The following is a 12,528-nucleotide window of genomic DNA, read 5'->3' on the forward strand; positions in this document are numbered from 1 at the left end:
TACAGTGAAGTAGGTAGCTTTATATAACACAATGAAAAGCTTATACAGGGAAATGGAAATCAAAGCATGATTATGAACAACCTCTATAATATTTCTTTCCCAATATCTGCACTCATTGCTAGATCCTTACAGATAACAAAACAAATCTGGATGGTTATATTGATATCTGGAGTTAATGTAGATATTTCAGTATGTTAGAACTTAGAATGGGCATTTGATGAACTTTGCCAATACAATAACAGAGCGAATACCACAACACATACTCAACCGAACAATGAGATGCACAATTTAAACATTGACCAACTTCTCTACACATTTATAAAGAGACGTCCTCGCCCTTTTCACGAGCAATAGATGCAGAGAGGATTCCAAGATCCCTGTTCAAGAATGTTAAAGCAGTTTCACACTCTGAAATTATTCGCATTACTGAGGACGGCTCTCCAGCAACTGTTTCAGAAGATCCAACTGCTACTGCTGCATGTGAATCCCGAAGATTCTTCAAGTTTCCCAGGAACTATCACAATCAAAGAAGAGTATTACTTCATTTACTTTGAATCAAAGTGTGAGGGATAAAAGTAGTTAAGTTCAGGATATTTAAAATTTGAGGCCATAAATCGAAAATTGCTTTAGTTGAAGGTAGTAAACTACTATTAACCCAAAGTTTCATATAACCAAACGAGTTTCGAAGAATAAATCACAACTGACGATAACCACTAAATTTGAAATTTTTAAGGCAAATATATTAGCATTAGGTACCTTCAAAAGCATTTTATATGCCTCCAACAATCTATTTGCAGCTGGTCCAAAACCATGAAGTTGGGGAACCTCCATCATATGTGTCCAAGGACGTATTTCCTACAGATAGTAAAGTAGTTTGAACAAGATTATAAACATAAATGGCATGTAAACAGATTTATATTACAAAATTGACCAGTGACCAGTACACTCGATATTTACAAAATGTCATAAAGCAATGCAATCGATAACACAGTGTTGACAAGAAATTCTTATGATATGAACTAGTGTTCTAAAATTCATATATTTGTAGCTCTATGTTTGATAAGGTGCCTAAGAGCATAGATGTTTACATCAATATAGGAAACCCAATTTCATATTCAAGGAACCAGTATAATCAAGCTGAACTTTATTTTAGCTGATTAAATTTAGCAAAAAATACTTGGTAAAATACTAATCATAAGCACTCGATGCTCAGTACTCAACTGAAAGTTGATAAACTTAGAATTCTCAAATTATAATTTTTTGTCACCATTTTGACTCAGATCTCCCAGGCAAAGGAGTATATACATGTATATACCATATAGTAGATAGAAAGGTCAGCCACAATCAAGACTTCAATCATCAGCATTGCTTATTTCATGCTTTGATAGTAGTCTTTAACTAAACTGTAAAAACACTAATCATTCCACAAGTCATTAAAATTAAAAAAACAACTGATCTCGTTTGCCACCAACAGAAACAGTGCAGTAAGCATGTGAGTTGAGCCACAAGAGGCAACTCAGAGAAGATTACATGAATTAATGAAAAAACAAACCTTGGTGTAAATGGTGTTGAACGATCTTGCAGTTTCAAGGAAAGATTCTAGATGTTCCCGTAATTTTGCTTCAACATCAATGTAATCTTCATCTGGATTATACGGATGCTACAGAACGACATAAATACTGTTAATTGATAACATCAGTGCAGAGAAAAGAGCTGAAGCTAATGCAACAAGCAGGTGAAGCTTGTATTATTAGAGAATTAGAGTATAAAAGCTTGATACGAACCTTAGAAGCTAGATCATCAACCATCTCCTGAAGGTTTAGAAGTCTGTTTGATTGATCTGAAAGCTGTTTCTCCAAATCAGATATATCTGGCCTACAAGTAAAGTTTGATTAAGGGAACAGAAGATAAATGGAAAACACTTGAGTTCAAATCTGATTATGAAAACCAGGTAGACAATACAGAGAGAGTTCAAGCCAGTAAGTACGGCAATAGAGCAAATTCATTTGTAAAACTGAGCTAGTTCACAAATCAGCCATCCATTACTAAAAGGCTAATTGGAATTCAAATCAATATTACTTCTTATTAACAACAAAGGGAATATGAAAAGAGGTTCAAAGAAGGGTACGCCATTAATCTAGAAAAAAAAACTACTCACAGTGGATATATTGATTGGATCTGCACATCTGCTGGAAACAATTTGCACTCTTCAGAAAAAATTTGAGCTTGTTTCTCAGCTATAGCATCAATGAGCTGAATATCTTTAGCTACTTGCTCATCTACACTGGAAAAATGAAGACTATACACATTAGCTGCATAAACATATCACGTAATAATCAATAAAAAGCGGATATACACATATTGACAATAGTTATACTAGACATAAACACCTCCACTCAGGATTATCAGCATGGATGCTTGCCTCCACAAGATCTACAATAAGATGCAACATTTCGGTACGATCATCATAACTTCCTCGACCCTGCAATATAAGTTGACATGTATTACCAGCGAGAAATATATATAAATAGTATGTGTACTGTATTCTATACATATTCAGAAGCAGATGCAACCTTCATGGCCAGGCAGCCCAGGCCAGCAGAATTATATAAATGTCACTTGAAGAAAACACAAAAGATGAAAGAAACAACACCGGTTTCATGTAGTTAGAGATGTTTATTATAAATAGAAAACAAGACTGGAGAATTAAAATTTTGAGCATAAATAGCTGGTTCACTAAAAGGTAAACAGGAATGCTTCATAGATACATTTACCCTTTTTTTCATTCATCCAAATGCACAAAAACAGAAAATTAAATAAGCTTATTAAACCAAGCGATAAAGCTGTACGCTTGTCGTTAAACAGTGAAAATTCCCTGGGGCTTATGAGGACTGGAAGAAGTAGGGATATCAGGATAACTGTTCCCCCTTGATCCCGTATCACTTCTATACATCAAAAAGGAAAACAAAAGAAGAGGATAGGCTTGACCTGGGCAGGTTCAACCACAGACCTCAAGACATGATATGAAACATCACGGCAGGACAAGACAGCATATTCAACCAAGACTCGAAAATCAACATAACATAATTCGAACTCACTTGGATGGCTTCAGTGTCTATAGTAGTGGTGATACCCAAAAATTTTGCAATCTCTGCCAAATCTGTAATACAAACAAAAATTGAAAAAAGAATTGTGTGTCACGTATAGTTTAGATGTTCTATTCATAATTCAAATCAACGGTACTCCAAAAGATGCACTATATTGCAGCTCAGATTCAAATTCTGCAGAGTAATCAATCTAAACACAATGTCGACAAAGCCTACATCAAATTATTCTCCGGATTTGAAAAAAAACACAGAAATTGAAAAGGTAGGCCTTCAATAACAGTTACAAAATTTGTTAAAACACATTCAATCTGGAAAATGACGCCGATGGACTAAAATATGGAACAAACAAATCAGGGCTTAACAGAGGTTCAGAAAAGTATAACTACATTGTATCCTGGAGGTCTCTTCATCTCGATCCACAGCATCTCCTTGTAGATTCTGCTGCGAAAAAGGAGATTTATCACCCAATAATCTGCAAGATCATTCAAAATATACATCATCGAAATTCAAACACAATTCACCGTGGTAAAATCAAAATAAGTGAAGTAAGCCTACTTGAAGAAGAGCCATTCTAGAAGGGCGTAGCGCTCCATGCCGGCAAAGAGGAGTGACTGCGCCGGCGTATTGGCTCTGGGGTAATTCAACATCGCCAATTTCTTCTGCACTTCTTCCATTTGCTTCGACGCCATGATGTGTGGCCCGATTCCAACGTGAGCCCGAATCGACCGGCGGGAATTGAGGTTCGGATTTGGGGAAATTTGTAGCAAGTGACAGTAGGAGCAGATGATTTTAAATTTGTTTTGGTTTTTCTACTAAAGTCGATTTTCGTTAGCTCAAAACTTCAAATCCAGATTGTTGTTGTAGGTTATCTCTTTCAATTATTATATTGATGATTTGTTATGTTAATGAAATTTTTTATCCAATCTTCACATGCCACATTCTTAATTAATCTACCAATCCAATTTTCTTAATTCTTACTCCCTCCATTTTGGTTAATTTAAGTGGATAGTGAATGAACAAAGTAAGATAGATGAAAAGAGAATAAGTAAGAGAGAGTACTATTTTTTTTGTCAAAAAGTGAAAAAACACAAATATTTTGGAACTCTCCAAAATAAAAAAAATAACTCAATTAACACAGAGCAGAGGAAGTACTTATCTACTCCCTTCGTCCCGGCTAAGATGACACATTCCTTAGCCGGCACGGGATTTTAGGAGTTATTGGTTAATGTGTTTAATTGGAGAGAGAAAAGATGGGTAGAAATATTAAAATGGAGAGAGAAAGAAAGATGAATATTTTAAAAAGGGTGTGAAAAAGTGGTTAGGTGTTTTAATTGGAGAGAGAAAATTTCCAAAAAAGAAAATATTTCATCTTAGTTGGGACAAATTAAAAAGGAAAACGTGTCATCTTAAGTGGGACGGAGGGAGTACTTATTTTGTGTGGAATACTAATGTCTCGTGTCATTTCTCACACATTTTCTGTCGACCTGATCGGAAGGGAGTTGTATTGTAATCTCACTCGCACTGAGCTCCATAAACGTCTACAGGTCCCCGAAACACGCTATCGAACATTCAAAAAGGTCGTCACCAGCCAGGGATTTGCTAGGATCAAAGTCCAAATAGTGGGATCGTCATGGACAGTGTTTAGAAAAAAAAATTAAGATTTGTTGCGGTTATTCAATGCATATAATTTTATTTTATTTTGTTGCTTGTAAATGTTGATGGTTTGGCTGAGCAAACGCAGCTCGCCCAAAACCAAGGCTGCGAATATGACCGTTGGGGCAGCTCAAGCAGATTCAAGATTACATGAGCTAGCCGTTGGGGTTTAGTAACTGACTCGGAGAAGGAAGTTAGTTTGTTATGGATTACTCAGCTACCCAACACGCATATAAAGTGCTCGAGGAAATGCAACACAACAGATTAGAGATGAGAGAGGGTATTCTTCAGCCAAGTGAAAACAGAGAGATTGAATCGCGTTTTTCTTAGTCTATTGTTCTCAGAGAGTTGAGTGAATCATCTTGTAATCGATAGTGAGCATGAGTGCTTGTATTCACCTTCGTTTCAGATCAGTTTAGTAAAGAGAGTCACAACGTTTTGCCCGTGGATGTAAGCGTAAGCTGAACCACGTAAAGCTCCTTGTTCTTAGCTTCTGCTTTCTTGTTTTTGGGTCATTCTTGTTCGTGAGATTCACAGTAAATATTCAAAACACATACTTGTAGTGAAACCTCTTCGCATCTGCATATTACCATAAAGAAAAGCAGAGATCTCTCGCTTTACAACCATTTTAAGGCTAGCTAGTGGATGATGCACAGGAGATTGTCACCAACTCGAACTCATGTTGATTTGAAAACCACAACCCATGAATTAAAATTCAAGTTGTCGAAGATTCTGACGAGGTTAACTCTCTACACGTTGGCTATCCTATGACGGCAAGGCACAAGCTAGTCAACGATGTCCTGATTCACTTGATCGCGAGTCTTCAAACATGAAGCAGACGTATTATTTTGGCCCACAACCCAGTGGAGAACTCGAGTACATACTTGAGAATCGTCCTCCACGCCGCAATCTCCCTTCGGTGCCACACATACCTCTGTCATCCCCATGTACTAGTTCGTGTGCATCATGGAACCCTTACACCATAAGACGAAAAACAACTCAGTAGTAGTCATAGTTGGTAGAAGTTTGTCCCGTTATCTCTAGGACTAGTTTATGTAGCTTCTAATTAACTACTTCGTCGTGCCCTTTTTCTGCTGGTTTTCTTTATAGTCGTATGGGATCGTAGTTGTTAAAGAAATTATGTACACACACATTTATGGGATCGTGTAATTTATGCTTAACTTCTTCGAAATAACAACATTAATATGGGAAATGTTCTCATCTGAATGCATAATAAAAAAATAGTTATCGATCTCATCATATTCGCATTCTTTAAAAGATGTTTTAGCACAAATAATAAAGACCATATGATATATTTCTTCATTCTTTGTTACAAAATACATAGCATAAATACCACATAAAAACCGTGGTTACTTCCTTCATGTTTGACTAATCATTTGCAAACTTACCTCATAATTACTCCAACTATGTGATCTTAAAGTCTGAGCGCTTGGTACTGGGTAAATGAAATAAGAAACACAATACTTACAAGATTATTCACTGTACATAAAGAACTTATAACTACACTCACACGAGGAATAATTTTATACTTATGATGTGAACTTGGGATAGATGGATTTGACTTACTCAAGAGTTGTCTTTAGCTCCAACAAAGATAAAGAGATATACATAAACTATGTATAGAAAGGAAAGATGAATGAGGGTGTTTGAGTTAGTAATCTCACTTGGAACTTTTGGATCTCCTTAATGGAAAATGGAAATGAAGGCAACCTAGTGAAAACTTTCACCAAACAATCTATCTAAATTGGCTCACCTGTCTAGCAACACTCAAGTTAGAAGGCATGCATTTACAACTATTGAAAGCTCAATTAAATGCAATCACAATGAAAGTTGAATTAATAGTGTTTAAACTTTCATCAACATTTGATTGGAGAGAGAATACATTATAATGTATTTATACTAAGTGGATAACACCTGATACATAATGTACGACTTAATTGAAAAGTTAAGATTTGTCGGTCACTACTAGACAGGGTGCATGTGCATAGGCACTAAAAAATACTCGGTGTATATAAACCTCTTTGTCTCAGCCAGTGTTTTACCATGTCGAGTAAAATAGGTGACACTAAGATCATCCAATCATGTAATACTCTCAGATTTCGTAGTTCACACATGGTTAGATGGTTTACTCGATGTGGGGCCACTCTCTGACTCACATTCTTGACCTGAATGCTTAATCTGGACTATGAGCACCAACTTTATATTGAAAGCCAAAGTTATAGTAGTATTAAGTATAAATATGATATTTGGTATAAATCTGGGTATGTAATTTATTTGAAATATGAAAATGTACAAACATACAAAATGTCCTTCATAGATTAAGCCTTAAGGGGCATTTTAATCCCAAAAAAGTTTTTAAAAAAATGTAAAAGCACAGTCCAAAAGCTTCCCTTAATATTCTTTTTCCATAGACCACAAAATATACAAACTTAAAATTCATGTAGTTCACTCTATTATTTACGTGTTGGGTTTAATGCATCTCATTCGCTGCATTATCTCTCTACTTAAAATGAGTACTTCCTTTTTTCCAAGTTAGTTGAGATGCTTAAAGTTAGTTGAGATGTTTGTGTTTCTTAAAGTTAAAAGTTAAAAAGAATAAAGTGAGAGAGAAAAATTTTAAAATAATATAGGAGAGAAAAATGAGGAGAGAATAGAAAAAAGAATATATTTATGTTTTGTCAAAAATAATGGAGTAATTTAGAGGGAGTACTTTTTAAAGCATCGGACTCAAAGTGTCACTATTTAAAATGTTACTTATTGCATGACAAACACACTAACATAACTTATTATTTTTTCTTTACTATTGGAATCATTGTTTTATCACCTTGCTTTATTAATGATTAAAGTCTTCTTTCCTCTCTTTTTTTTAATGAAAAAGACACTCAACACAAATTCTCTTTTTTGTCTATTTTATGATATGAAAAATACACTTTCTCTATTTTATACTCTCTCCATTACATAAAAAATGTCACACTTTCTTTTTTAATTTATCCCATAAAAAATATTACATTTTTTTTTAGAAAAAATTATCTTTTATATTAATATAAATATATTTTTTTTCCACTTAATACATAAAACAACATCTTCTGAAATCTCGTGTCATTTATGATGTATATCATCTATTATTGCGAGGGAGTATATTGAAATAGAGATGAGTACAAAGACTGTTGCATTCGCACAAACAACATCCCCCAATTGTCCGTTACGGCGGCGACGGATGTACCGCCCACAAGCGCTCTTCTTCACTATTTCGGTTTAGACACGTACGATTCATTTAAAGTTTAATCGAATCAAATCAAGATCCATCCTGTGAATATAGAAAAGAAAATTTAATTATTTTTCCCTACAGCATATGCGCCGAACCTAAACCCTTCTTCTTTAATATTGGGGGTAGGTGCGCTGCGCTGCGCCCCTCCTCCTTCATATTCAAGTTTTTCTACTCTTCAACCTATACTCCCCAGTTTCTCACCAACTCCATTTGTCGAAAAATCTGCAGTAAAAATGCTATCTTTAAACCTTCTTCCGCCCTCAAATGTCATTCTCTCAAAACCCAGCAACAGACACCGCATTAACGGTTCCCTTCTGGATCGAAACAGAGCTCAATCAGTCAGAAATCAGGTTAATGGATTCTCTCCCGCCGCCCCCATTTGCCGGATCCCGGAATCAAGATCGGATTTTGGGAGGTTTCCGGTGCTCCCTTTGGGAAAGTTTTCAAGATTCCCATCTCAGAAGGCTGGGGCAGCAGCATCCGGAGCCCCGCAAGAATCGAGCCCGGATGGAGAAATCGAAGCCCCGAAGTCCGGGATGAACAAGAAGCTAGCGATTGTCTTCGGGCTGTGGTATTTTCAAAACATTGTTTTCAATATTTACAACAAGAAGGTTTTGAATATCTTCCCATATCCATGGCTTCTCGCATCGTTTCAGCTATTTTGCGGCTCTGTTTGGATGTTAATGCTCTGGTCCTCTAAGCTTCAGCCATGCCCCAAAATAGATAAATCTTTCATTATTGCTCTTCTTGGGCCTGCACTTTTCCACACTGTAGGCCACATTTCAGCTTGTGTTTCATTCTCGAAAGTTGCTGTGTCATTCACTCATGTCATTAAATCTGCTGAGCCTGTTTTCACCGTTATCTTTTCGTCGTTGATTGGTGATTCGTACCCGTTGAAAGTGTGGCTCTCGATCCTCCCTATCGTGTTTGGTTGCTCATTAGCTGCTGTGACTGAGGTTTCCTTCAATTTTGGGGGGCTGTGGGGTGCTATGATTAGCAATGTAGGGTTTGTGCTTCGTAATGTTTACTCTAAGAAGAGCTTGCATCGTTTCAAGGAGGTGAATGGGTTGAATTTGTATGGTTGGATCACAATACTCTCTCTGTTTTATCTGTTTCCGGTGGCCGTGTTTGTGGAAGGCTCCCAATGGGTTGCCGGGTATCATAAGGCCGTTGCAAGCGTTAATCCATCAACCTTTTACCTTTGGGTGTTGGTATCTGGAATATTCTATCACCTCTACAACCAGTCCTCGTATGAGGCCCTCGATGACATTAGCCCCCTCACCTTCTCTGTTGGCAACACAATGAAGAGAGTTGTGGTGATCATAGCTAGTGTCTTGGTGTTCAGGAATCCGGTCCGGCCTCTGAATGCTCTCGGATCTGCCATTGCCATTTTCGGGACGTTCTTGTATTCGCAGGCGACAGCGAAGAAGCCAAAGGTCGAAGGAGCTGAGAAGAAGGAGTAGAATTGCATGAGGAGGTGATTTACTTGTTACTACATTTCATGTTGGTTCAGAAGTTGGACTGTCTTTATTCTTGCTTGCTAGGAATTTTGGACTAAATAAAGCTTTTGACATTAATTCTAATTGTTTTTGGTGAAATGGTGAATGGTTTGGGATGATGGTCGAGTTAAAGCTTTCCAGATTATGACTGTCTTTTATTTTTATCAGTTCCTTGTGGGTTGAGATTTCTTGGATGTGGCAGAGCTTAGACTCACTTGAAAATTATAGATGGATGCCTCTTTAGATTAGTGACTCCTTGAACAATCTTTTTAGTTTTCTTCGGTTGAAGCTCTTATGGAATTAGTATGATGAGTGGAAGTAGAGGATGTGAATTGTGATGCCATCATTCTTCAAGTCCAGATCTTTATCTGCTGCGTGTAGTGTTAGGTTTTTATGTTTGCCTCTATTTTGTGGAGAAAGTGATACTATTACAAATACTATCAAAACAGTAAGCTTGTATGTTTAGGAGGGTATGTTAGATCAAAGATACTGATTATCATATTGGCATAGCAGTGCAACTGTTAAGAGTGCACTCCTTTAACAAGGTTCCGACTGCGACGAGAAGTCGACGGCGGTAGAGATTGTGGACGTCACGGGCTTGCCCCGGGGTCAAATCCAAAACTAGGGTTTACAGAAAATAAAATAGGCGAGAAAATAGGAAAAATATATTATTTCTTGATATATCAATTCATAACACAACTCCCTTTTTATAATCTAAGGACCCTAGATGATTCGACTCTCTTTTGCAATCTGGGTAAGAATCATCAAGAAAATCCGAAAAGGTGCTTAATGGGCTCGACTCAAATATTTTAAATAAATGGCTAAAAAATACTAGTATCTTTGAAAGTAAATAACAATAAAAATAATAAAATAACAATGCCTTGAGCACAGTCAATATGGCACAAAATCCCCATACTTCTCCGGACGCTTTCCTTGTCGTCGCAATCGTGTGTTGGTCTTGATCTCAGCTGCTGCCGGCTCCTCTTCCCCGGTGGTCTCAAATACTTGTGACTCTTGGTCTGCTTCCTGCTCTTCTGCCTCGGTTGAGGCGTCTTCCTCCTCCAATTGTTCCACCATTCTCGTGGACGAAGGTGTACTCGTATTAGCAACCCCATTATTTCATCACTTTTTTATTCATTATTTAGTTTATGAATCACCAATTTCATATACGAAGGTGGACTCGTATTAGCAACCCCATTATTTCATCACTTTTTTATTCATTATTTAGTTTATGAATCACCAATTTCATACTATCTGTGTTTACAAAAAGTGGTAAATTTTTATCCTTAATGAAGTGAATTTATCTTTACTAGCAATATATCAGTCACTTTTATCTTTATTCATCTCTTATTTTACTAATTTTGCATTAGAAGTTGTGTCATTCAATACCAAATTTAAGTTTCATGAGTAGAGTCAATACTCCCCCCGTCTCAGATAATTTGACTCAGTATTCTATTTCAGACCGTTCCACATAATTTGTCTCATTTCACTTTTACCATTTCTGGTAGTGGACCTCATATTCAACTAACTCATTCTTACTCATATTTTATTACGAAACTAATAACACTTTAAAAGTAGGACCCACATCCCACCAACGTATTCAACTTACTTTCTATTAGATTTCTTAAAACCCATGTCGGGTCAAAGTGTTCCAGGGATTATAATTTTTGTAACACTACAATATTTATGAAATGTAATCATCCTGTCAACAATTTAAAAATTACAATAAATAATTATTTTTTCTATAAATTGAAAGTTGACTTGTTTACCAGATGGGCCAATATGGCAAAAAACAACGAGTTGTCAAACGATATTTTCTGAAATCTGAATAGAAAAAGGTAACAATTTCAAAAATTTCCACCAAACTTTGAGATTTTATCAACCTCCCCCAAACTTTTAGAATTTTCTTATTTTCTCCCTAGTGATAAATTTTTCTAAAATTATTTAACACCCAAACTTTTAAAATTCAGGTACGAGGATAAATTTATACATTAAAATATAAAGGGAAAGATTTTTTTTAAAAATAACAGTAGTTCATTAATTTCTATAAGAACACATCATTTAAATAAAAAAAAACTACACATAATAATGTTAAATCACAAAAATAAAGCGTATATAAAGATGAAAACAATAATCACAAAAATAAAATCACTTTCCAAGGATTCAAACCAAATTGGGAGTTTGAGGAAAAAAGGTTGGTGTGGCGTCTTGGCACTTGGGTACGCGGGTGGAGTCCAAACTTTCCCTTTTCACCCAGACAAATGGTGGAAAATTTGAAAGATATTAGAGAATGGCAAGACTCGAAGATCATTAAGGGAAGAAGAGGAGTGAATTTGGATCCTCAATCGGTGTCGAATTCTTTTACAAAATATTCTTAGTTGGGGTTGAGATGGGCGAGCGTGTCCTCACGGGTATGTTCTTCTTTTCATGAGGATGTGCAAGACTAGGGGTTTTCTTTGTTGCTGACATTTTTGGCTCTGCTGCCGCTTGGGTGTTTTGCTTATATTCCTCTCATCCCCTTGTGCTTTTGGTGTGTCGGGGTGCCCCCGATCTCATGAGTTTTTGGGAGTTTGTGAGATGTGTTGGCTTTAACGCTTGCGATTGTGTTTTGTTTTTTCTGCAGAGCTTTGTTTTTTTTTGTTGTGCTGAACTTTAGCACACTACCCTGTTAGTTCGAACATTTTTCTTCTATATCAAAAAAAAAATTCTAATCCAATGCAATTTGAAAGACAAAACTCACTAATATCTCAATTTCCTATATCTCTTAAATTTTGTTATTTTTTCAAGACATTACACATTTCAAGATAATTTAAAAAAGATTTATGGTCCACAACAATAAAAAAAATACTCACTTCGTCCCAATAAATATGAAACATTTGGTTTCCGGCACAAGATTTTATGCAGTGGTGTTTTGTGAGTTAATGAAGAGGGAGTAAAGTGTGAGAGAGAGAAAAGTAGAGAGGGTGTTGTTTCCATTTTA

General features: G+C 36.2%; 2 protein-coding genes across 2 annotated transcripts; one reads left to right on the forward strand and one right to left on the reverse strand.

The window, feature by feature from the left end:
- Positions 1-133: 133 nt before the first annotated feature.
- Positions 134-3,968, reverse strand: AUG7 (nuclear matrix protein). Its single transcript, XM_048101948.2, has 9 exons — positions 3,663-3,968; positions 3,494-3,579; positions 3,099-3,160; positions 2,391-2,482; positions 2,159-2,284; positions 1,785-1,875; positions 1,553-1,660; positions 757-855; positions 134-514 (listed from the first exon to the last, which is right to left on the reverse strand). The coding sequence occupies exons 1-9, from the start codon at positions 3,794-3,796 to the stop codon at positions 317-319; spliced, it is 996 nt and encodes a 331-aa protein (XP_047957905.1). The 5' UTR covers positions 3,797-3,968; the 3' UTR covers positions 134-316.
- Positions 3,969-7,990: 4,022 nt separating this feature from the next.
- Positions 7,991-9,693, forward strand: LOC125201477 (Nucleotide/sugar transporter family protein). The gene has a single exon (XM_048099612.2). The coding sequence runs from the start codon at positions 8,283-8,285 to the stop codon at positions 9,510-9,512; it is 1,230 nt and encodes a 409-aa protein (XP_047955569.1). The 5' UTR covers positions 7,991-8,282; the 3' UTR covers positions 9,513-9,693.
- The last annotated feature ends 2,835 nt before the right edge of the window (positions 9,694-12,528 follow it).

This window comes from Salvia hispanica, chromosome 2 (assembly GCF_029641045.1).
Source record: "Salvia hispanica isolate PSC_SH4W2 chromosome 2, Shi_PSC_v1, whole genome shotgun sequence".
Lineage (NCBI taxonomy): Eukaryota > Viridiplantae > Streptophyta > Magnoliopsida > Lamiales > Lamiaceae > Salvia > Salvia hispanica.

Coding starts and splice junctions, on each gene's coding strand:
- AUG7 (XM_048101948.2), bottom strand. CDS start 3,796: ATGGCGTCGAAGCAAATGGAAGAAGTGCAGAAGAAATTGGCGATGTTG. Junction 3,161..3,493: donor AGAGACCTCCAGGATACAAT/GTAGTTATACTT, acceptor TTTGTATTACAG/ATTTGGCAGAGATTGCAAAA. Junction 2,285..2,390: donor GCTGATAATCCTGAGTGGAG/GTGTTTATGTCT, acceptor TCATTTTTCCAG/TGTAGATGAGCAAGTAGCTA.
- LOC125201477 (XM_048099612.2), top strand. CDS start 8,283: ATGCTATCTTTAAACCTTCTTCCGCCCTCAAATGTCATTCTCTCAAAA.